Source organism: Anoplopoma fimbria, chromosome 19, assembly GCF_027596085.1.
Source record: "Anoplopoma fimbria isolate UVic2021 breed Golden Eagle Sablefish chromosome 19, Afim_UVic_2022, whole genome shotgun sequence".
Classification (NCBI taxonomy): domain Eukaryota; kingdom Metazoa; phylum Chordata; class Actinopteri; order Perciformes; family Anoplopomatidae; genus Anoplopoma; species Anoplopoma fimbria.
The window spans coordinates 12,746,020-12,772,140 of NC_072467.1; the positions used below are offsets into that span (position 1 = coordinate 12,746,020).

General features: G+C 41.4%; 1 protein-coding gene across 1 annotated transcript in view; it reads right to left on the bottom strand.

Moving 5' to 3' along the window:
* Nucleotides 1–488: 488 nt before the first annotated feature.
* The window catches only part of jph3b (junctophilin 3b), a 43,031-nt gene continuing 17,398 nt past the window's right edge, over nucleotides 489–26,121 (bottom strand). The window contains 6 exon segments of the mRNA XM_054620468.1: nucleotides 489–575; nucleotides 10,296–10,371; nucleotides 10,373–10,941; nucleotides 10,944–11,281; nucleotides 12,337–12,461; nucleotides 24,176–24,541. Coding sequence (XP_054476443.1) covers nucleotides 495–575; nucleotides 10,296–10,371; nucleotides 10,373–10,941; nucleotides 10,944–11,281; nucleotides 12,337–12,461; nucleotides 24,176–24,541 — 1,555 coding nt within the window. The 3' untranslated portion in view covers nucleotides 489–494.

The following is a 26,121-nucleotide window of genomic DNA, read 5'->3' on the forward strand; positions in this document are numbered from 1 at the left end:
AATCTGTTGAAAACTATGATTTGAAGATGAAAAAAAAAGTCTGTCTTGTCAGTCCTGTCTGCAGACAGTGGAAGCAGACATCTCGCTGTAATGCCAGCTGCAGCTCTCAAGGCCTGGGGATCGGACCGGTTCAGCCCATTTGTCTTTTATGTGGAGCTACTGGAGCTCACGTCAGTCCAGTATCTGGACTATATTGCCTCCTCACAGTCCAGCTTCCTGGACTGTTTTACCCCTCTCTCGTCCACTTCGTTCTGCACTCCAGCATCTCTTCCCAGACGGCTGGACCAAGCTTAGCGAAGGTTAGCCACGGGTCGGCTACCTTTAGCCCAAATATCGGCCGGCCCTCCTTGGTCCTCATCGTCCATCAGCCGGTCGCAGTCCTGTCGTCGGGGAACACGAAGGGGCTGCTGGGGGTTTTTTTTCCGGCGTAATACTCACATCAAATTTATAGTCGTTGTAGCATAGATAGGCTGACTCTGAAAGCGGTGCTGTCTTTAAATAAAAAAGTGGATAAACAAAACAGCCACTCCAATGTTGAGCAGAATCACCATGACAACCAGGATAGAGCTGTAGGCCTGCGTGGGAGAGAGGAAAGGGGAGAGTGTCAATAATTGGTACGCACATACACACACACACACTCACACACAAAGCTGTTTTCATAAAGACAGTTTATCTAACCTTCTCATACACAATTGTTCACAGTCATTTATAGTCATCCATTTACCTTATTTAAAAAAGCAAGACATTTCTCATTACCACAGTTGGTCATTAATATTTCATATATGTAATGTAAACATGCTATATGAATAATAAGGGGATTATATAATATAAACCTCTAAACCAACTTTCGGTTGAATATAGTGGGTAAGTTGCTTTGTGTAATCACAATTTAAAGGACCAAACCATTGTTTTTAACATAAAGGTAGATGATTCTCCTCTATTGTATCAATGTATTCAAATTAAGATATTGGTGATTAAGGATTTTTGTAGTTGTGTTGAAATCATTTCACACTTTTAATAACACATTTATTGGACCTTTCATAACTGCAGGCACATCACTCATCCCACGGATGTCAAGTGGATTCTGGTAACTGTCACTTTCGCTATAGGAGTCTCTTTTATTGGTACTGAAAATCTTACAGCCCTGGGGTTTATATATATATATATATATATATACACACAATGCTCGCACATTTTGAAGATGTTTTCACCTGACAGAAGCAATGTTGTCGTGTATTGAATAAATGTTGATACTTTCCTTTAGTGCTGCTGTGTGGTACTAAAACTAATGAACCTGGAGTACAAGTTGTCAGTCACAGTGTGGTTGATGTTCTCTTCAGATATTTTTTTTCCTTTACAAATATTTGGTATGCTCACAAATCAACGGTTATACTCTGTCTAGCCCATATTCCCTTGGAAATAGCATGCAAGTATTAGTCAGAAAAAACTTGCATCTATCAGCACATTTCAAAACCAGGGTTCATTGAACCAGTGATAAAACAAAAAAAACGGTAGAGAATCAGAACAAACCAGGGTAAGCGAGCACTATCTGCAAGGCTTAATAAACGTATATGGTATCAGCTACTAACTATTACAGTAAAAGGATGGAGCCTTATTGTGTGACCCCTTACATTTTGAATTCCATCCTCAATTTGAGAGGAAGCTTGTGTGGGAGCAATGTTGCTCGAGCTGTTTTAAAGATATAGGGGAATAGCTTGGCAATGTTTCCAATGGAAAAATCCCATTGGCTTTTTGTCAAAGGACCCAGTGTGATGCTACCTTCCGGTGGTCGTCCAACAAAATTGCATTATCCCTGCAGCACTCTATAGGATAAATGGGTGGAAAAACCAGAGCTGTACTAGATATATCAACCCTACTTCCTCAGACAATCTAACAAGATATCAGTACGAAATAGATTTTCTTCCCACTGTACCTCTATCTCTTGTTATCTGGTTTGCTTTGTGTTGGTGGTGTTAAGAAACATGAATCCAAATTGTCCACATCTAACAAAATGTCACAAAAAAGGCAAACAAATTGTTATGCTGGTTAATATTTGTAGTGTCTGTAGATAAGACCCAGCAGCGACGGTGATACATGTTACGCGGCGCAACGATGAAGGAGCAATTTGCATCTTAAGATAAATAATATAATCCTGTGTTGATCCCACGGGGAGGCCCAGCGTCTCTGACAGAGTCAGGTCAGAGGGCGAGCTTGGCTGCAGAACGGCAGCCTGAAGCCGGCGGGAAGTCAGTGTCTTGCTCAATGACACTTAAGCAGATGCTTGCTGACAACCTGGGTCATGTGGGTGAAGGCCAGCCTTTCCGACCACCTGTCCACTCTGGGTAAATATGTGAAAGTGAATTGAGTATATTCACTGACATTATTATCAATGCAGCAGATTTCTTTTATTTTACCCTCATAAAAAGTCTCCTCTGTTTGGAAATGTAACATTTTACAAGTATTTACATAGAGTGTATTGCGGTCTTATCAAAGGATTTACCTTCAGGACTACAGTATGGTTTTAATTGAGTCTAATCGTTTTAACAATAGCTGCAGTGGGAGGGGAAAATGGGACTTGGAGAACACTGTGCACTGATATCAAGCAGAATTAGTGCAACATTTTTGTAAATTAATTTGTCCAGAGTGGCTGCTAACAAGGTTTCTGCTGATCAATCTGGTGAAAGGCTTATCACGGAACTGTGTTATGGATGATAACCAGGCCAGGTGGAGGAAATCCTCTGATCATTAGCTTTCTCTACCTCTATTTAGGAAGGAAATCTGTGCTTTTTATGCACTGTAGTACAATTTCCGACTTGTAGATATTAATGTCCATTTCCACTCTTTTAAAATGGATGTTGATTATTTAATAACTTGATTACTGTTCAGTCTAGTTATCTCATTTGTGCCATAGGAGCATAATCATTTGCAATTAGTATTTTTTCAATGAGGAAATCATATGGAAACTCAGATCAGCAACAAGATAGGTTGTAAAATGGACTTATCTGATGCAACGCTAATATCTGTGCTCTTAATGAAGCCACAGCCAGCGGCAGCAGCAGCAACTTGTTGGTTTTTCTCCTAGTTTTTGTATAAACAAACAAGATATAGTGTGTTAATTAGTGAGCTTTAGAGGTGCTGCTAGGCTAACTTTCTTACCTTTGGAGAAACTCAGGTTGGCTGTTTCCCCCTGCTTCAAGTTTTTATGCTAAGCTAACCTATTGCTGCTGTTGTTTTGTATCTCTTTGTGTTCATTTTTGTCTCTTTGTATTTGTTTTGATTCTCTTTGCTGTTGTTTTATATCTCTTTGTAGTCAAATTTTTTTGTGTCTGTAGTTCTTTTGAGTCTCTTTGTTGTTGTATTGTATCTCTTTATGATTGTGTTGCTCTTTATCAGAGTCAATAAATGTCTCTTTGTGGTCTATTTGTCTCTTTTTAGCAGCTCTTCTTGTAGTTACTTTTGTCTCTTTGTGTCTCCTTTTGTGTGTCTTCATGGTCGTTTTATGTTTCTTTTTGGTAATTTGTCTCTTTGTAGTTGTTTTGTGTGAATTTGTAATTGTTTTGGTCTTTCTGTAGCTATTTTTGTCTGTGGCTATTTAGCCCCTTTTTAAAGTAGTTTTGCATCTCTTTGTGGTTGTTTTGCTCCTTGTTATAGTTATTTTGTGTCTCTTTGTAGTTGTGTTGCCTCTTTTTATTGTGCTTTTATTATATGGACATTTTGAATCCCTTTCTGGTTGGTATATGTCTGGAAATGTATGGAGGGGTAGCTGTTTAAGTTGATTCATTTTAAGGAAATCTCCAAATGCCTTTTATAATTGTTGTAATTTATCTATTATTGTATTACTGCAATGTGATTCTAAATCAATCTATTTTAATCTTTAAGACTGGTACAGCACTCTGAAATCAGCTTTATTATTATTTATTCAATCCTGATGTCTGACTAAGTAGAAATGCAGACTTGCCATCAAAACTGCTGAACTCACAACCTATTTTTTTATATAACTACTATCTACTTTTCAAAAACACGAGTCATTTTTACTCTTAATCCACCTTGTGTCAAATCATTAAAATGCACAGAGCATAGACATAGTACTCTTCAGAGATAACAAATATTCAGGTTAAGTACGTAAGTTAACAAATAGTGTAAGCCCCCATTTGTTTTTTCTTTTCTCTTTGCTGGAAACTACTATGAACCACTTTGCTGCCGTTAATAGAGAGATGCAATTTAATCTTCCCAGCAGCTCCCCTGACCCTACCAAACACCTTTTATAACAGAATGCTTATTATCCCGAGGATGAAGTGCTGGCAAAGAACAAATCATTTTCCTGCTTACTGGCATCCCCTGGAACTGAGAACTGCCACTGTGAAGCATCTCTTAAAGAAAAGTTACTTATATCCTTAAGGCCATTTTCAAACACTTATTCAGTAAATTCATTTGTAAAGCTATATTAACTTTAATGTTTCACCAATCAATGTTTTTATATTCATAACTTATAAAATGACAATGTGTCTTGTAAAAACGGTTCCTCGCAGTGGTTGCTTCATCTAATCTTTTTTCTTACGGCCTACAGATTTATCGTTTTGTTTTGTTTTACTGCTCTCTTCTTTCAGTAGCAGCAGCAGGCAGCTGTTTTTCATAAATTACTCAACTCCACTTGCTCTTTTTTGATTTTACATTAGAAAAAGTAGTGGAATCTCGACCGAGGTGGACTGAGCCCATACTAGAAGTTAGAGTTTAAACACTGCAGACCATTGATTAGTCAGATAGAATCATCATGAGCACTACATGGGACACCTGCCTAAGCCCAGCATTTTTAAATAACCAAGTTACACAAAGCTACTGCAGTAAATTGGGACCGCATTCTTTCTATGAAGTCCCAACGTTTCTCTCTGTGGTTGCCAATGAAAGAACCCAGGGACTATTGCTCTGAAGAGGGTGGCTGAGATTGGCTGAGAATCCTGCCTACACTGAGTTCTACTATTCTCAGTGGAAAAATAAATAGAGAATAGTACCTTGTACCAAGAGTGAGACAAGTGAAGTCGAGCACAACCAAAACAACACCAAGCTCCATTCCAAGACCACTGTTGTTCTGACTTTAAATGTAACCATTGAAAATATAATCAGAGAATTCACTTTCATTGCCATACAATTTTGCAGGTTTAAGCCGCGCAGTGCAGGTCTGGGACGAAAAAGCGAATCCCGTACTACTGCTTGAAAATGACTACATGGCTACACCACCACCCACCCTTTTATGGCACAAACTTTCCAACATCTGATCAAAGACAAAAGTTTTTCATAATTGGAGCACAGGCACTGAGACAGAATTTGTGCGGTTGCAGTATCCTTGACACTAAACATCAAGCCCCAAGCTAGTAACCTTGGTCTGCTTTTTGATCCTCGTCCGAATTTTGACGCTCACATATTAATATCACCAGCAGTCCCTTTTATCTTCTTAGGAAATACCGCAAAAGTACAGCCACATCTTTTAGATGCAGATGCCGACAGACCTATGCATGCTTTTATCACCAGCAGGCTTGACTACAGCACTGTAATGCTTTCTTTTGTGGCCCACCTAAGACAGCTTTACATAAACTGCAGACCAGCCAAAATGCAGCAGTGTGTGTGCTGACCGGAATCAGCAGGAGAGGACATATTATGTATAAATACACCCGTTTTAAAGTCGATTTTTCTTTATACATTTCAGGATTCTGCCCTTGGTTTTCAAATCATTCATTGGTGAAGCAAATTATATGATGTCAAACGCGCTTTAAAGACGTGTCCCTGCTTAAATCTGTTCCTTCATTATAGGCTCAGGCCTTTCACTTGTTCCATGATTTTCCACTAAGACCGATGGAGAAGCAGGTTGGGGTGTCTATCTTGGGTTGACGATAGCATCACAATCTGTCATTTTCAAGCAAAGCTCTTAAGTTATTATGTTCACAGTTACTGGTTTGTCCACTAACCTGTTCCTTCATCTTTAATGTCATTTTATTTTGTTACTTTGAGGATCTCTCCATCATCATAATAGTTTTTGTTATTGTGGGCCATGAAAGGCTCGGTCGTCTGGGGACACGTCTTACTGAGGTGTTGTTCCCGTAAGTATGAGCCTTTGGGATGCACGCAGGTTCATTTCTGTGTTCCATGATGACGACTGGTTCATGTCTTTGAGTGGACACAGAGGTGCAGTGCTATTTCGGTACAGAGGCTTCATACTGGATAGGGTAAAAAAATGGAAGGCACTTTTGTATTGCAATCTTGCGCAAAAAGGCACCATATCAATAAAGTTGATTGATTGATTGATTGATCAGTAAAAAGAGGTCCTTTCTTTGTATGTGTGTGTGTTTGTGAGCAGCCCCAGTGTTAGCATGGTGTTTGCAGCGTATTTATTGGACTGTGATAGTATCTTTGTGTGCTGTGAACCTGTCTTACACAAATCTCACTTGCTTCTCTGCGGCTGCAAACACACACACACACACACACACACACACACACACACACACACACACACACACACACACACACACACACACACACACACACACACACCTCCACCCACCCCCGCCCCCCTGTCACTGACACACGCCCACCGATTGGCCGCTGTTGAAGCAAGGCATAAGCTGTTCCCTAGCAACAGAGCGCTGGTTAACCAATAGGGGGCCTTCTGGTGAGGAAGGGGCTAGTTTGCCAGTCTGCTGTTACTAAGGTGCAGAGAGGACCGCTGGGGGTTCTCTCTCTCCGCCTGTATGTCTGTGTTTGGTGTGTTTTAGGCTTCATGTTTTCAAGTAGTAGGTAGCAGCAGCATCAGCAGCCACTAAACTACAGAATAACCGACTTCATCCACAGTACCAGTCATCATACTTATGCACACAAATTTGAATTAAAGTGAGCAAGATGTGTAAGTGGTGTGGAACTGTGGTTAACAGTGTACACACAAGTAGAGTGAGTGTGTGCGAACGCAAGAGAGAGAGAGCTTGTATTTATAATGTGTGGCTTTCACTTGCAGCTGATTTTTCACTTGGTTTCATTAGCTAATGCTGCGAACGTATTATCATCCAGGATTAGCGTGGTTGGGGCCGTCCACCAGCCTGAGTCGAGACGTAGCCAAAGAAATTATATTAAAACGGCGTAATCCTCCCCCTGCTTGCTCATAGTACAAAAAAAAATCTTTCTTTATTTCACAAGGTTAAACCTTGTGCTTCTCCCGCGGGATTATCTTAATATGTGGGATAACATTGTGTTATGTCACTAGGGATGGAATGTATCCTCATGACAGTGGGCAACAAATCCTTTTAGTCAAATCAATGTGTAGCAGCGACATGACAGATATTACGAATGCACCATTCAGCTGCTGTCCAGGGTGATTATAAGGCCAGACAGAGGTTCAGACCAGGCGCGTAGCAAGTAATGGGTCTGGGTTTGGGCGGCAGGAGCCCACCCACATTACTCAATGGCCCACCCAGCCAAGTTTGATGAAAAAACATTTTGTTACAAAAAATCTGAAAATGTATCTAACCAAAAGTAAGAGACCAAACGTGAATTATTTATTTGATATTATTATATCAAACCCATCCGCAGACTTCTCGGCAGTTGAAGAAAAACCTTAACAGCCAAATTAGTGAAGAATTGGAAATCAAGGTGCTTCTCATCAAAGCGATATGGAGAGTTTTCTTTAAAATGTGCCTATTTGCGAGAGAGGGGTTTGTGAACTGAAAGCAACCTACGTCAGGCATGCAAACAATGAGCACCACTCCGTTTCACTGGGCAAGTTTCAAAGCTGGCCAGGGAAATGTGTTGTCATGGACTATTCATTTAACGAGAGGAATAGGGACCATCTAAAAGTCGTTTTGGATACATGGACAAAGGGAAAATGCAGACGATCTACTAAAGGAAACTTTATAGAACTGTTCAAGTTCAAATATGATCCACAGATCAAGGATCGTCCAGAGCAGCTGCACAGCAACGGAACTTTCATGAACCCAGATGTTCAAAATGAGCTGCTGGATTTAACAGCCTCCGTGCTGTTGTGCAAGATCAAAGCAGAAGTCCATTAAAACACCAGGCACCTAATATGTCCGTATGGCAGAAGAATATGAAGACGGGTCAAACTCACAGCTGTTTGTGTGAGACATGTTCACGCTGGCAAAATAAAAAAACGAGCAATCGGGTTCATGGACACAAGTGGTTTTTCAGAGAGATATTAGAGGTTATTGAACCACTGCAACATGACCCATCTCAGGGCGTTGGCTTCAGTTTCTACAGGGAGTGAATTATTTCAGGAAACGATTTGCATGTGATTTAAAAAAAAAAAAATCCTCAAACCGTGTATGTCCACTGTATTGATTTTGGTGTCTATGCTGTAGTGCTGGCCGATATGACTTTTAAATTATTTCCGCTATTCCGCGATATACGAAATATGTCTTGATATTTTTATATTTTCTATAAAATAACAAAACTTTTAGATTCAGCCCTTTGCTGCGTATTATAATAACAGTGTGATCATTCTAGCAAACCAATTTCAACCCTAAGGTGGTGTTCTGTCATTTTGAAGTCAGATTGGACTATTCATTATCATAAAGTTTTACTAATGAATCACACAATTGAAATTCAACGTTTCTCTTAAATACAGTTTGCACTGGCACCCAATGGAATTGCATTAAGTAATGGTGTGTTGTGTATTAGACGTATGGGACTACTTTTAAAGGGCAACATTGTTTATTTTAAATGAGTTGATTTTCAAAAAGATTTCACTGTATGTGGTTGATTAAAAAGTTCCATTTAAGATATTCAGAACATTAATATAGCTTCAAACAAATATCTGTTTTGTTAAGTTATAGTAGAGTAATGTCAACCTGAGCCAAGAATGAATTCACTCTCCCTCTGTGTGTGTTGTAATTGTGCATTTTAGTACATGTTAGAGAATATAAGCATGCTCCACTGGCTAGCTCATGGCCTCCGCTCTGCTCTCCTCTCATACAGTGTTTAGAGATGATAACACAGAAGCCTACTGCCCTTCCTCCAGCTCTCCTTCTGGTCAACACTGTTAGCTCTATTAGCACTGTTGACGTTGTTGATACTATTTGCACTGGTTGCACTGTTAGCCCTGTTAGCTGTGACCAACGCTTGGTCAGTGCCCATTTGTGTGTGATACCAATGCACCAGGGCACTCTTTAGCATCTGTATGAGTCGCAGCGGGCTTTCAACTAACTCCAATGTAAAGCCACTCGTGTCATTATTAGACAGTCAGAGCAAACAATGTAGTATAAAAAGCAAGAAAGTCCCCTCGGGGAGGAGGTTGGGTTGGATGGTTGAGTCAAACAAACACAGACTTTCACCCAGGAGACTTTTGTTCAAGTCCCTTGTGAAACCAATTTGACATTGACTTGTTTACCTACTATTTTTGTTAGATATATTTAATTAATGCCAAATACGTCACGTAACAAGCATACTAATTATCTTTCCTTTTAACCAATATTCAATGCTATAAATTCAGTTGTATTAGGGCATGAAGCATTCACTAGTTATTACATTCCATAGCGTAAGGTCAATTCAAAATTTGATGGCATTTCTTTGCTTCCATATTTTTACATAAAAGTTCACAAAAGTTATATAGTAGTTTGAGTGATTTTTTTTATCCTAAATATTACATGTGCTTCATTATATTATGCCTGTGTCCCAGATACATTACATATAAACTATATTGGCACTGATATTCTTTTAACTACAGTATTGATTGACTTCAGGTTTTACAAGGGATGAAACAGACTCTATTGCAGTCAAAACATTTGTGATGTTAACTGAAAAACAAAAAAAACTCAGTGTTTTAAAACTTTTGATCCTCTGTAAATTGGCTCATGACCCTCTCCACACGGAGGTAAGAGAGCAACAGCAGCCCTGCAGCTGATAAGGACTCGGAGTCTCACTGAAGGACACCAAGCAGAGTGGAAGCTACTTTGCTCCCTACTGACGTCATGACCCCTAAAACAGTGCACCAAGAAAAACATTTTAATCGTCCAGTCTAATTTCTTAAAACCAGGAACTATTCACAGGGTTGAGAGTTCATCAGTGACCTCTTTTTGGAAATGTAATGTTATGGCGGTTTGTTCACAGTGGCTGGTGAGATTTTAACTCAAACTGTGCACTAGAGGGGATTTCTGTGACTATACAAAGCACCTGAAAGTAAAGTGCAGAGTCATGTTTAGGACACCAGCAGTTTTGTTAGCCACAAATCTTGTGTAGCTTTAATCTCATCTTTCAGAGTTTGTGGAGTGTTGTATTTTTGTGCTAAGTTTGAGTCTTACCGAGTTGCCTTTGCTCTGCATGAGGCTGAGGTCATGCTGCTCCGGTGTGATGGGGGAGGACTTCAGAGGGGGAGAGGGTGAGGTCCCGACGCAGAGGCCGTGAGTCCATCTTTTCCCCCGCTCTGTCCAGCTTGTGCCCTGAGTCCTTACCCCCTTCCCTCCCCTCTTTTCCCTCCTTCCCCTCCCGGTTCTTGTGCCTCTGCCGCTGCACTGTGTGCGAGCGCCCCTCTCCGTGAGCTTGACTGTGCCCCGGCTTCTCCTCCCCGTGCCCATGGGGCTTGTGGGTGGTGGAGTCTCTGGGCTGCAAAGGCTTCATCTCCATCTCATAATTGCTCATTTTCTCCTCATCCTGCTCCAGCAGCCGGCCCCCCCGGCCGTGCACACCCCTGTGCCCCGACGTCCAAGAGGCCGATGAGGACGACTCCGCCCACCTTTCCCCTCTGGCCTGTCTGTGATTGGATGATCCATGCTCCCGGGACTTGTGATTGGAGGAGCTGTGTTTGTGTCCGTTGGTCCGGCTTGCTCCTCGTCCGCTGAGCCCACCTCCTCCTTTTGACAACACCCCTCTCCTCTTGTCCTCGCTCCAGCTGTTGGCCCGTGGGTGCTCCCCCTTCCCGCCTCCTCCTCCGCCTTCCCCTCCCCCGCCTCCCCCTCCATCAACACCTGGATCTCCGTCTGCCCTCCTCCCCCGCCTTTCTCACCCTTTTCCCCTCCATCTTTCCCCTTGTCCGTGTGGTCCACGGCGATCTGCCGGTGGAAGCGGGCACTCTTGCTGCGCTGGGATGGCCGGGCAGGGGGAGGCGGGGTGTGGGTCGGCGAGGAGGATGGGGGGCTGAGGTCAGGGGTGGCGGCGTCGTTGGAGGGGTCGTCGGAGCCCGCGCTTTTCACGTAGAGGTCGGGGCTGTCGGCGGTGCCGGCGCTACTCGACAGCCCCTCGCCTTCCACCTCGCTGGACACCTGGCGTTTGGGGCGCTGCACCTCCATGCCTGCAAAGGACAGATGACATCAGAAAGGTGACAGACATTTTGGGAGGCGGTGAGGTGGGGAAGCTATGAAGCTGCACTACCCTTGTTGTCATTACACAGCGATGACTCCTTTAGACTTGTTTAAATGTTGAGCGCAAGTATCAGTACAGCCAACGATGACATGCATATTATTTCAGAACATGGGGACTAGGGACTGATTGAAAATAATTGATAATGCTTTTTTTAAAAGCAAAATCCCCCTTGGACATTACTATATTTTCTTTCGACCCCATCCTCGACAAAAAACGGAAATTCAACTTAAGGAAACATTAAAAAAAAGATAAATAAGTCCATCAAATCAATTACAGGACATACTGAGTAGCATGACAAGGCCTGTTGGAGACTTTTACTCCAGACGGATATTCAAAAGAGTGCAGCTAAAAAAAATAATTAAAAAAACGTGATGTAACTATTTAATCTTTTAAAACATTTTTTTTTTTCAATAAATCTCTCAATAGTAAAAGTGAATCCAGGATAATAAAAAAGATTTTAATCCTTATAATTTCTGCACAGTCCCTACGATTGTGAAGGAAACGGTTAGGCACACGATGATCCAGGATCTACGCATCAACACAAACATGTTGCGAAATGTCAGCTCTGGTACTTGTCAACATAGATGTCCTCGCGATAGAAACAGACAGCCGCGGAGAGCGGAATAGATGGCAAAAGAACAATCACTGTCATCTCAGGTATCCGTGTGTGGGAGTGTACAGTACGTGTCGTATGTCAGGGTGCGTGTGTGTGTGTGCGTGTGTCACTGCGCTGAGGAGTGAATGTTCTTGTGGGTTGGCTACCTGCGGTGCTGTACAGGTGTGAGTGACAGAGGCAGAGACGCAAAGCTGGAGGGTGGTTTGCACTGACCTTTATCACCGTCCCACACACACACGTATGTTTTGTTTGTTCACGCATGTGTAGGTACACGTGTTAACTTTATGTCTCCTTAGCTGCGTTCGTTGATTATGGACATATGAGTGAATATGCATGTTGGGATTTTGCTGAGTTGTGTGTATGCCCACCATTTCCTGGGTGCTGGAAGGACGGGGAGAACTGCTTGGCGGTGACCCTCGCCATGCGACTCTCCTCCTGGGCCTTCTGAGCCGCTCCCATCGCTGCCTCTGCTTTACCCTGTGCATGAGCCGTCCTGACGCACAGAAGAGAGGGAACAGAATGTGCAGAGTAGAATAAATAAATCAAACTTTTCACTTTGAACATTCAGAGTCATTGGCTGGCAGTGTATCTAAAACGAGTTCCTTTGAGAAAAAAGTGCAGCGCGGTTGAAGGAGGAAAAGTCAATCTCGTTCAAAAGAGCAGAACAGAATAGAAAAACATTGTCCAAAAGCGCTGTAGGTATAAAAAATAAAAAAATACAATAACTGACCTTTGGAACAATAAAGGTGCAATAAACCGTGCACCACAGTATTTCTGTTTTTCACTGATATAGCCCTGGTTTAATAGAACGTTATCAACACAAGTTTCAATACACACAAGACTCTCAGAAGGCAACCAGTTCATCTCCACTTTGTATTCATCATATTCATCACCGGAACTAGGGTGGTCCGCATTCCGCAATTTTGTAATCTCACTTCCGTTTAAGAGAAGTAGTAAGACAATTTACCATTACTTTCTAGAAATGTGTTTTAAGCTTTTAATTTAAAATTATTTAAGATTTTATTATTTTTCAGGCGAGAAAGTAAAAAATGTAATTCCCAATATCGGATCAGTTTATCAAATAACGACTATTTGGAAATTTACGGCAACGTTTTTGGTGCTGCGAGAAGCCGCTGGTTGTGTGAGGGCGGCCGGTTAGCGTACAAAAAGTACACAACCCTTGGTAGTCTCGCTTATTTCGATTTATTAGCGGACAGTACACAGGCCACTTTGTTAGCAGGACAGCACAAAGACATCCCACCTAACTATATCTGCCAATCCCAGGTATGCTCTCTTGTGCCACCTAACCCCCTTAGGAAACTAGAATGATTGACAGGTTTGACAGCTATACAGGTCATGAGACCTTCCCTGACTTCCTGAACTCAGTAAATGCCATAACTATTACTCTTAACTTAAACAACTTCTTCTTGTAACACATTAACACTGATAACATAACAGGTTAACATTACATGTCACTCAGTCCGTTACAGTATTAATACATTACAACTATCTGTGCAGACCTTTGTCTTCCCCTCTGGCAGTGGGAGTAATTACGTTTTAGTAATGTGTCTTTTGAATGCAGAGTCCGACCGGTTCCAGATTCAGAGCATATAAATGATTTGGGGATTGTATCCACACGGTTCTAAACATGGGGACGGCTTAGCAGGTCGGCGGACCTGAACTTGAGGGTGGACGCCTTTCCACCGCGAAGGCGGCATTGGTCAGGACTGCGTTATCAGTGCACATCATTTTCACATGCAAAAAATCGGGGCAGGGTTATAAATGGTTTTTTTGCCCATTCCCATAAGTGACGTATCCAAGCCACCGACATATTTTTTCAGTTGACAGCCTCTGCGGCAGTGTTTGTTAGGAGCTGCTTAAGTAACGTTTTTCATATTGACCAAAGCTATCTAGCTAGCTAGGAAGATGACCCACCAACTTTTAATCGCAGTTGCTAAAATCTGAGATCTGACATTTTTTATGGAAACTTAAATGATACATCTCCATTCACATCCCCATTGAGCCCACGTACATCATTTTCTTCTCAGGTGCCATTTTGTGAAGAACATGCAGCGTACACCCCTTCATTCATATCTGACTCATCTGCTCTATTGTGTGTTGTCGTTGCTGACGAATCTCATTATAAAAGACACCTGAGCCAGAGGGTGAGATAAAAAACACACGCACACAAACACCACCAACAGCATGACATATTACATGATACCTCACACAGTAACTTATTTATTACAGAGCTACAGTATGTATTGTATTTGTCTGTTTAATCATTTTGCTTGCAAAAAATAACTTGTCTCGCTGCCTGTCTGTCGGGCTTTTCACATCTCCTTCATCTCTCTAACTGCTCCTTCACAGCCTCCTTTTCATATCTCCCTCGCTCTTTCTTTTATTTTCTCCCATGTTCCTTTATGCCTCTACCTAATTTCTCCTTCCATCTTTATCACAATCTCCTTTTCATCTGCCTCTTGTACCTCCCTCTTTCTCTATATCTCTCTCTCTCTGGTCATATCAAATAGATCTTTTCTCTCAATTACAACCCTCCCCTCACCTTTGTCTCCATCTTTCCGTTCGCCTATCTTTCACTGTCTTTCGAGTGGCTCTCGACTTGTGTAAAATAACCTCTCCATCCCTCCCTCCCCTTTTCTCTCTCTGGGCAGTAACAGTCTTGATGCAGTGTTGCATGTCGATGGCTATTGATTTTTTTTTCTTCCTCTCTCTGCCTCAGTGTTTCTCCCCTTGCCCCTTGCTGCACTCTCTGCCAGCTCTGCTATGCCAGGCCCACAGTATACTCAACACCACCATGTGTGTGTGTGAGTGCGCGCCTGTTGGTCGTGGGGGAGGCGAGGTGTAAGAAGAGAAGAGAAGAGAGAAGAAGACGGTCTTCTTGTTTCACATGACTATTCGCATGTTGACATTTTTGACAAAAGTATTCCAAAGGTTTAAAGATGAATAAAATGCTGACCATGCAAACGTACTCTTGGCATAACCCGCTCTCTTCTTAGTGCTCCCACCAAACCACAAAACACTCTCTTTAATCTTCGTCTCTCCCTCTCTCTGTCTCTCTCTTTCTTTCCCTTCACAATTTCCTGTCTCACTACCCGTCTTCCCGGGGAACAACCTGTTTCAGGATGAATCAACTGCCTGGAGAGTAAAGAGATGCCAGTTCAATGGGGGCTTGGTGATACAACACACAACATCCTGTCCAAAAAGAAAAAAAAGAGTTGCTGATGGAGGGCAAGAGGAGAGAAAGGAGTGAGAGGGAGGAGAGGGTGCGACAAAGAAGAGGTACAGAGGGTGTAATGGAGAAAGGCATGGGGAGAGACTGAAAGGGAAGAAAGAAGATGGAGTTAAAAGGTGTTACGTATTCAGCATCAATGAATCATTACCAGATTAATTGTGAGACAGCGTAATTACAGCAGTGCCCAAAAGATTGACAACCTCTGCATAAAAGCAAAAAGTAGAAAGGAGGAGGTAATGTCACAAAGGAGCAGGGTTTATGAGAAAGATGGTTTAACTGTAGTTTTAAGAGCCACATGTAATGGATGCATTAAATAGGGATGGCCATTGTCTCCGCTCTGGTTTTCTATAGGGTTGTTTAGCAGGCCGCTCTGTTGACCATCTAATGGTCAAATTAAAAATATTCGCCTCATGGGGGCACTAGAGAAAAAGTCAGTGAGTCCTTTTGCTTCATTCTCTGGGGACAATGAATGTTTGTATGACATTTCATGACAATTCTTTTAAAACTTGTTCAATCTGGACCAAAATTGTGGACCAACCCCAGATTAACTCCACTTGTGTGGCTAAAAAGTGAGGATTTGCTGTTTTTCCCTCTTCTATATATATGCAAAAATAATTCTGTCATAATATTAAGTATTGTGGAATTAGCAAGCTAGCTAACTACCGCACAGCTAGCTAGTTAGTTAGGGTGAGGATGAAGCATAACCTGGCACCTAGCGATTCAGTTACGAATCGCAATTCTTGTGTGTGACGATTTTTAAATCGCCACGCTGCCTCCCAAATCGATATTTTGTCTGTAGCCTATTTTTAATTATTTTATTCAAGGCGGAAAAAAACGTTGCCGCTTATAATCCTACAGATGGCGCAATGCAATCTATGCAATCTATTCGTTCATGATTTCCTTCCGGCTAGAAGCGCAGCTTCACACGTAGTAGCTAGGTAGGAATACAAAGGCTAACATGTTGGACAGCAAACATGTCAGACGTTAGTCCCGAGATTCATGCTGCACCTCAACAGTTTAAATCGCACTTTGGAAGAACTTTGGCTTTCATAATTTATGAGGAAAAAATGAGTTAGACATGAGCAATGCTGTCTGCAAACTATGCCACGGAAAGATAAAGTATTGTGGTAATACGACCAACATACGTGCCCATATCACTCGGCACCATCCTGAGTTATCAGACAAAACGGCGGAGGAAACTTTATTTCAATATAAACTTGATTTCAAAGTTTATATTTTAAGTAAACTTTTATTCATTCTATTTAATTTACCTTTTATTTATTGTTTAAAAGTAGCCTAAGTGGCATACATTTCTTAATCTGTCAGTTTGTGAGCAGTTGACAGGGGCTATACAATAATAGGGCACATTTTTATTTATTTTCTCTATTGGCTGCCCTGCAGTCATTAAGTTAATGTTAAGATTTAGGAATTAAAACTTGAAATAAAACTTGGAAAGCTCTAAGTGAATTTGACTGTGTTGTATTTGAAGGTATGATTCAACTGTTTTCCATGGTCCAGTGTTTTAAAAAAAATAACCAAAAGAAATCGCAAGAAATCGTAATATCGAATCACAATACTTACAGAATCGCAATACCCACAGAATCGCAATACATATCGAATCGCCACCTAAGTATTGTGATAGTATCGTATCGGGAGGTCCCTGCTGATTCCCGTCCCTAATAAATACTGTTCGGGGAAGGGGTTTAGCGAAGGGTCAACTATACTAAAGTATTGCATACACTTACACAAAGGTATATGGATGCTTAAAATGCTATATATAGCATATTTAAGAGGACAGATCTACAGAGCCACAAAGACCAAAAGGACGAGGGAGATAAAGGGGGACAGCAAAGAAGACCGGAGCCACTGCAAGCAGTAGATGAAAGAGATACACAAACACACACAACACACACACACACACACACACAGATGACAAACGCAGGTGCGCTGAGCTGAGGTGAAGAGAGAGAGTTAAATCCAGGACTCATGCTAAGCCCCTTCATCATCTCTGTCATTACTCTGAACCAGCTGATGACTGCGATTCATACCTGAATATCTAACTGAGCTTTCCGGTTTGCCTCACTGCTAATACTGTATGTATGTGTGTGTGTGTGTGTGTGTGTGTGTGTGTGTGTGTGTGTGTGTGTGTGTGTGTGTGTGTGTGTGTGTGTGTGTGTGTGTGTGTGTGTGTGTGTGTGTGTGTGTGAGTATGTATGTGTGTGTGTGTGTTGCACTTTAGGCTCGCTGATGAAACCAGGTCACAGGATTGCGGTGAATGGCTCCATCCACACAGCGCAGTGAGTCACCGGTGTGTTTATCTGGTGCCAACTAATCACAAACAACAACAACTACCAACTAATCACAGGTAGTCCTGACGCCACATCAGTTCCGTCAGCACATGTGACCGTAGTAATCAGGGCACATATTCGCCTCGTATCACATGCACACACATACAAATCGGGGATTTACGGTAACATCAGGCACGTGGACAGCTGACACAGACTGTCTACCAGCTCCAGGATTTCGAACGGAACCTGACCTTTGACCTCTCTGCCTCCTGACATGGAATCAACATTAAGAAATTGCATAAACGTTCATAAAAAGCCTGTGAACATAGTTAGAAACGCACACACTCCAGTAAAGTTGGACAAAGTGCTGCATCATCCTTGAACCAGATTGCTTTAATTTTGCTCCAAGAGTATCTGCAGCTAAAATCCTGCGACTGTGTTTAACCTCTCTGGGTTTCTCCTGGTGTTCCACAAGGAAATACCCTGCTGCACTGTTCTGGGACACAGGGAGAGAGAGAGAGAGAGAGAGAGAGAGAGAGAGAGAGAGAGAGAGAGAGAGAGAGAGGAGAGGCTGTCCTGTCCTGGGCTATGCTGCTGTCGGAATCTGGGTTAGACATTCCTGTGTGTGTCTGCGCATGTGTGTACCAGGGAGAAAGAGCTGGTTTAAAGACTAGGCCACAACTGCACTGTATGTACTGTACAGTTTGGAGCATAACTGTGGCCTAATTTGGTTTAATATTAGTTAAATATGCATCTTATGTTAAGACTCAGAAGTGTCAAGAGCACTTTAAGCTTAATAAGATCTCATCAAAGACATAAAACAAGAATGTTTTGGTGTACATTTTAGAAAAACAATTTTTTAAAAATGTTTTTTAGGAGACAACATCAATATGGCTATATAATATAATACATAATAGAAAAAATAAAAAGTGCAACAGGTGAAGCAGTCATCAGTAGGAAAGACTACGCATTGTATAGTTATGCATTTGACTTTTGCAAACTGGCTTCCCTCTAAATGCACCTTGAGGGAAAGATAAATAAAGTTTTGAACTGAATTGAAAGTAACATGTCACAAAAGAGAAATGCAGTGAGTTTTCTAATGTTGATCTAGAACAATTGCATAAATCCAGCTTCATAGTTTAGTCTATACAGTACAAAGGAACGGATGGCTTTAGCTAAATGTACGGACATTCATGGTCCCCATTGGATGAATCCTATAACTTTGATAATCCGCTGACCTTTTGTTATTGTCCTCCCCAACATCAGGAAGAGCACCTTTGCTGAGTGCTTTGCCTCACAGCACCGCTAGCCTCGCTGTAGACTCTTGGTCTTTTCTCTCCTCTGCTACTTTGATTGCCCTCATGAAATAGGTTCATTCAAGTACTTTGGGTATTTCGATCTGTGTTTATCTGCTTTAAGCATGCACAAGGTGGCACCCTACTTTAAACAAGGACACTCTGTCCCTCCCCAAAAATAATTTATGCCCCCCCCCTTCTTGTGCATGAGCTCCTGCCCTCCAAATATCCAAAGGAGCACAATCCTCCTCAGCATACAGCAGCTGAAGTTTGGATCTTTTTTTCCCTTTAATGTCTTAAATCTGCAATATTCATCTGTGAGTGGGTTCTGCATTAAGTTTTGAGAGAAACATATTTACTCCCGGATTACCTTTGCAGTTTTAAAATGCAACAAAATTACTTAGTTATGTTTAAGCAACAAAACTACTATAAGGTTTAATAAAAGATCACAGTTTGGAATAAACATTTTGTAATTTAAATTAAGTTCTTGTTGTTGACTTTTCGGGACACAAACAGCAGCCTCCTGGGTAAAGTGGGGTTGTGGGAAATGTGGTTGTACAATTGATAAAACAACTTGCTGTCAGATAAATGCTATTGCGAATATCTTGTCAGGTGTTTTCAAAAATGTATAAAAGTATCACATTTAATTTGATGATTAAATATTGATAGTAAAAGTAAAATGCCATACCTTTTAAGAATATATCTCAATTATAAGTTACTTGCTTATTTTCTGTCATGACCCCAAAAAAACATTTTATTTCTCTGTATTGAGTATTAAGTTCAACATGTTTAGCGTAACGTAGCACAATACAGGAAGCAGTAGGAAACAGCTAGCCTCAAAAACAACAAAAATATCTTATTGAGGAGTTTTACGAATATCTAGGACCATTTTCTGTGTAATAGGGAGGAAACTTCCTGATCTACAAAGAGTAGAGTTTTCACCTTGTGAGTCTGAGTATGAGTCATCATGGCAAAATGTGTTCCTGCAGACACCTACTGTAGCAGGAACTACCTCAGGTGTTTATAGTTATGTCTCTCTGTCTGTGGACAGACTTTGTGGTGTATTACATGAGGTCTCATATTCATAAAACCACAAAAGAATCCTTTTCTTTGGAAAAAAAAAATATTATATTGGATTGGTTGTCTATTGCTTTGCATTAACGATCTGTTTGGAGGTATATGTTACCCGCTTTGTATATTAATACATCTATATTACAGCCTACTTACTCTATTAGTACTGCAAGTATAAATCACACATATAAACTCTCTAGTATAGACTCATGTCTGAGGTTTTCTCTCCTTATAAGAGTGCAAATGTGGGAGTAATGTGGTGTTAAACACAGCAAGACAAATCTTTTTAAAGATCGAATTAATATTGGACTACATTTATTCACGTGAGAAGACATGAACCAGGGACTGTGAATTTAGACACGCCTTACAACAGGATACTTGACTTAATGCACCGTTGAAATCTGTGTGGGACATTTCTGTATTACTGTAACACACTTGCTGACAGGCTCAAACTGTGAAAGCACTGACGTTAGACTGTATTCAAATTGACAGGCTGCTTTATTTTACAACCTCACAAAACAGCGCCTGAGGTCTCAATCTGTCGCGACTTAAAAATGTCAAACCATACAAGCGGGGAGAGATCTAATCGCCGTTACATAAGGACTTTATTGTTTCTACATTTCTTTCTTTGAATACCTCAGCTCTCTCTCAGGTTGCCTGACATTGTTGGCTTAACGTAGAAATCTCTCTCACTCTTACTTTTTCTGTCTCACTTTATTATCGTCTTTTTCTCTCACACTTTTACACTCTCTTCATCTCTGTGACTGTTTGTCACACTCTTGGGTTTTTTCTCTTTGACATGCTTGTCCATCTGCATCAAAACAGGGGATCTGCAGATGCATATACTGTACATACATGTCAGTTACAGCTATCGACCATGATGTCAGTGTGTGTCACAATATTGATCTGTTTCAAGGTCAACTGCTAATCAGATCCCTTTTTTTCAGACAGCCGGTTTCATTCACAAACTCAGTGTCACTTTCCCGCTATCTGAGGCTGCTTTCGCTCTGCTGCCATTTATCCCAATTGTTGCTCATATCTTTCCTTTGCAGGACAGGACATCTGTTGTACAGCATAACCTAATAGAAGCAAAAATGTGTGCTGCCAATGGGAGGCATTGGATTGGATAACACTTAAATAACAGTATCTGCTTCTTTTCCATTGTTGAGTGTTCAAATACAAGTCACTGCTGCTTGCAAGTAACAGGATTTGGAGCAAATATCCACACAGTTCAGGTTTGAAATGTAGGCTTTTGTTCTTTTTCTTTTTTTTTAAAATCTGACATTTGGACAGAATGCTTGCTGCACACGTTGCATTAGGCATACTGAATGTCAGTATTCCCAAGATTACCCATTCTTCCTGCTGATACCTCACCACTTATTGCATGTATCCTCAGTATTTCTGTTTGGCAGTTTATAAAAACTTAGTTCTGGTTTCTTTACCTTGTTGGCAGTGCATCCCACCACACAGCAGCTTTTAGGCAATATACTGTTGTTTTCTAGCAGACGGCAGGAAACAACTTTATGCAATACAAAGACAATGGAGTGCAATGGATTGATTTCCCCATCGGTGTGGAGGGGACTTTATTGCGCTCTTTCTCTATGCCTGTCGGAAGCCACCAGGAAGAGCCCTGGGCTTTGAATAAAAATTTCACATAGTGGTATTACAATTGCCGGGTCCGTCAACTGATACCATAGTGCCCCAAAATACTTTTCTTTCCCATAGACTTATTTTGGGAAAGAAAGGTCTGTGCTTCAGCGGAAAATGTATCTTGAAGTAAATCAACTTCCCATTACAAACACTTTTCAACTGAATTCTTAACTTAACGGGAGATCTACTCGGATGCTGCTGATGGTTTGTGAGCTCCTTGGTCGGAACAATAGGGATCCTTGTATCAACTACTGGTAGTAGTATTCCTTACCAGGATTGTACTGAGTTAACTTCTGAAGACTTGTACTTTACCTTCAGAGTTAAAGTTCAAGTCCATTTCAGAAGCCTTTTCAAGCATGGTCCCTAACCTTTAGGCCAGAACCTTTATATTAAATACATCATATCAAGTCACTTTACTCAGGTTTTAATACTCAAGACTGTTGCTATGGTATCAGGGAAATACTGTTTAAATAACAATACAGCCAGTGGGCAGCTAAGATAGATATTTTACTTGTGACCATCTGTATTCATTTCAGAACTGGCTCAGGCAAGCCATCTTTAAGCAGATATAAATTCTACTGTGGAATGAGATTCCTGTGAAGCAAGCAGCCTAAATTGCTGGCTCAGTTTGTATCCCTGGATGGAACTCATTAACCAAATGTTCACCTTGACACTTGTTAAATGTTCTTATCCAAACCTTGCCGTACAAGCCCAGTCTACAAATGATGTTTGGAAAAAGAAGCTTTGACAGCAAGCGCTGCCACAGAACTACTGTGTCTATGGCCCTAAAACCTGGTTCCCTGGGACAAGGTCTGGGACCAAAATGGGTCATAGGCCTACTTCTGATGAATCCCCACACGACAAGAGTATCGATGCGTATCCATGACTACAGGTCCCAGAACAGCTAATTAATTTCTAAATCCTGAGCCGAAAAACAAAAAATTGTTGCTTTATATTCCCGTCCAAACGTTTCATGCTGCTGTAAAGAAGGTCAGGGCACGCCTATTAACATCGTAACCCCAACTGTGCTCATTGTTTTAGTAGAATTATAATGAGAGCCGGCTCTCATTTCCATTCAGCAGAGCAGCTTCATCAGAGTCTTAACAGCTCCTGACGGCCTCGCTTGTTGTTTCACTTGTACCATCACCTCCTTAACCCTACGTTCCTCTTAACCTTAATCCTGTCTTTAATCCGTCATTGATCTAAATTATAATGCGAAATGGGGCCGTCCACGAGGGTATACATGTGTAAAGCCAACTCCTCCATTGATTCAGAAACATGGAGCCATCAGTAAGGGGTAGGGTCCCGAATTACGAGCAGTTGTCCCGAATCCCAAATCCAATAAATAAGCCTAAACCCAGGTACATAGCTGTTGTAGGTTTATTTTAGCCGTGTACACTAGTGCAACAAATTGATGACGACACATAGCTTTGATCTTTTTGAATAAAAACCATTTACGGATGGAGATTAAACTATCGATGATACATACCATATCCTGACATGGAGCCTGATATCTTGGGACTTGGTGAACGTCCAGCAAAAAAATTCCAAAAACGTTACTGCCCCCATAGATCATTGTCGCCTCACAAGGTTGAAAAAAAGCATTTTGCAAAGTCTGCAGGAAAGACTACTACTAATATTATAACTTCAGTTTGTTGACACTGAATGTAATGTACTGGAAGCAATGCACACCGTGGCAATGTGAACAGGCCCACCCCCAACTCCCTTGTCCTGAATATCACCCATTTTCATCTGGTCAACCTAGCAGGGGGTGGACATTGGTACAATACATAGATATCGAGAGTTAGTGGCAAGAAAATTATTACATTATGATTGTCTTTCAATGTCTTTTATCACACTTTTTAATGAGTAAGTAACATACTGTTTGTCGCAGCTCCACAGTCTCCCCTGTTAGAAAGCTACCCATTCAGTTAGTGACAATGGTGATTAAGTATAGTCTGTTCAGTTTGAAGATTTTGTGTTCAAGATTTGTTTGTAGATGTACTGAGCACCTCTTGTGGAAATGTGAAGAAAGAAGTGAGTGAGGTGATTGAAGCTACTAGTACCATTAGAGAAGTGCAGCACTGTGTGCTTTCTAGTTAACAGTCAAAGGTGCAATATGGAAGCTGTAAGAAGTTAGCTAAAACAATAAGCTAAGAAGCATCAATAGTTTGATTAATCATGAAAACTGATCATTGCAGCGTAGTGTTTTATGCAGACGATTGTTGCATAAGCTTTGGTAAGTTGGAGCATCTACAACAAAGAATGACCTGACTTCACAGGTCTACTAGACCTGACGGATAATTTTCGAAATCCTGATTGGCCGGCAGAAGTACCAGACATAACCTTTTCCAACTTAGTCGCACCCACTTCCAACCAGTAAGAGGAGGCAAACAAACAAAACACAAAAGGAGAAATCTCCCATGTGCAATAAGAAAATCGGACTAACTTTGGCAGAAATGTTTGCGCGGATATGGGGACTATAGGGATATCAGGGACTTTTAAGAGCTTTGTCAATTTAGATTATACGTTCGCCATGACCTAGCCAGCATCGAACACAAACTAGACTTTTACTTCAGCCAAAGGAATGGAGGGAAATGTCAAACACAAGAGAAACAGACTCATCCACAAACCACCATAAAGCCACTACCTGGACAGAGCGATCTCCGCCTTCTGCCGGGCGATGTCGGCTGCTTTCTGTGCTCCCTCAACGGCTCGGTCAACCTTCTCTCTGATTTTACTGGCCCGGAGTGGGATCAGGTTCTTCCTTTTGCCGCTCACCAGGATGTTCTGTTTGTACTTCCCTTCCTCTTTCGTGCCGTCGGGAAACGCCGTGCAGCCGTAGCCGTGGCGCTTGTTGCTAAGCCACTCCCCCTCGTACTGGAGCCCATCTGAGCGCCGACTCACACCAAATCCTGTCCGCTTGTCGTTCTTCCACTCCCCGCAGTACGTCTCTGTCGCCGTGGCGTCCACGTCGTCGTCTGCGACAGCCAACTCTGCATCAGCGTCTCCGAGACTGGAAAGGTGAAAGGTCACATTGGATTGGCTGGATCCTACAGGTAATCTATGAGAGCTCTAACATAATGTGCATTAAAATAAATCTGGAATCAGGAAGTGGTTAACTTAGCTTAGCATAAAAACTGGAAGCAGGGAGAAACAGCTAGCCTGTCTCTGTCCAAAGTTCAAAAATATGCCTACCACCACCTCTTTTGTTAAAAAAAACAGAATTTTTTTATCTCGTTTGTTTAATTAGTACAAAAAGACGTGTTAAAATAAGAATTTGTGATTTTAGGGGGAGTTGCGTGTGAGGCTTAATAATAATAATAACTTTATTTATATAGCACCTTTTAAAAACAAGGTTTACAAAGTGCTTCGACAGACAAGCCAGCAAAACAGTGCAATAGAAGAAACATTAAGAACAATCGTTCTAAACAAAGAAACAAAATGAAATAACAAGAGACAATCAAATAAACGAACAAAATAAATAAAATCAAGTGAAATAGGTAAAATATAGTAAACAAATATAAGATAAAATACTAAGACCAAATAAAAATGAAACAATAAAACGATGACATCACATATAAGCCAATCTATAAAAATGTGTTTTAAGAAGTGATTTAAAAGAGATTACTGATTCTGCAAGCCTTATCTCCTCCGGCAGGTCGTTCCAAAGCCGAGGGGCCCTTATGGCAAAAGCACGGTCGCCTTTGGTTTTCAGTTTCGACTTTGGAACAACCAGAAGGGCCCCACCTGAGGATCTAAGGCTGCAAGCTAGCTCATACGGGGTCAACATTTCTCCTATGTATGTCGGGGCCAGACCCAGACGTGCTTTAAAAGTGATCAGCAAAATCTTAAAATCAATTCTAAAATGAACAGGGAGCCAGTGAAGAGAAGCCAGGATTGGGGTGATGTGATGTCGTCTGTTACAACCAGTAAGAAGCCTAGCTTGTGGTTAATGCCAGAGAGGAGGGAGTTACAGTAGTCCAGTCTTGAAAAGACAAATGCACGTAGGATTTTTTCCAGGTCTGGGGGAGTGAGGATAGGTTTTATTTTGGAAATGGTTCTGATTTGGAGGAAACAGGACTGGACTACTTTTGTGATGCGGGGTCTGAAAGTGAAGTCGGAATCAAATAGAACTCCTAAGTTCCTTGCCGTGGATTTTATATTTAAAGACAGAGGACCAAGTGCATTTACAATAGGAGTGATGGGGTTTGGGGGACTAAATAAAATGATCTCAGATTTCGAATTATTGAGTTGAAGCCATCCAACAGTTGATATCCTTAAGACAGTCTATAATAGCAGCTAGGCTTCTTGGGTCGTCTGGTTTCAGTGGAAGGTATATATCTGTGTGTCGTCTGCTTATTAATGAAAAGAGACATTATGACGTTTGATGATTTGACCTAGGGGGAGCATGTATATGGAAAATAAAATTGGACCTAAAATAGAACCTTGCGGTACACCACAGGTAATGTTGGAAGTAAAAGATGAGTAATTACCTATGGTGACCGAGTGGGTTCTGTCAGTGAGGTAAGAATAAAACCAACTAAGTGCAGAGTCCTTGATGCCAACCCAGTTCTTAAGACGGTTGATTAAAAT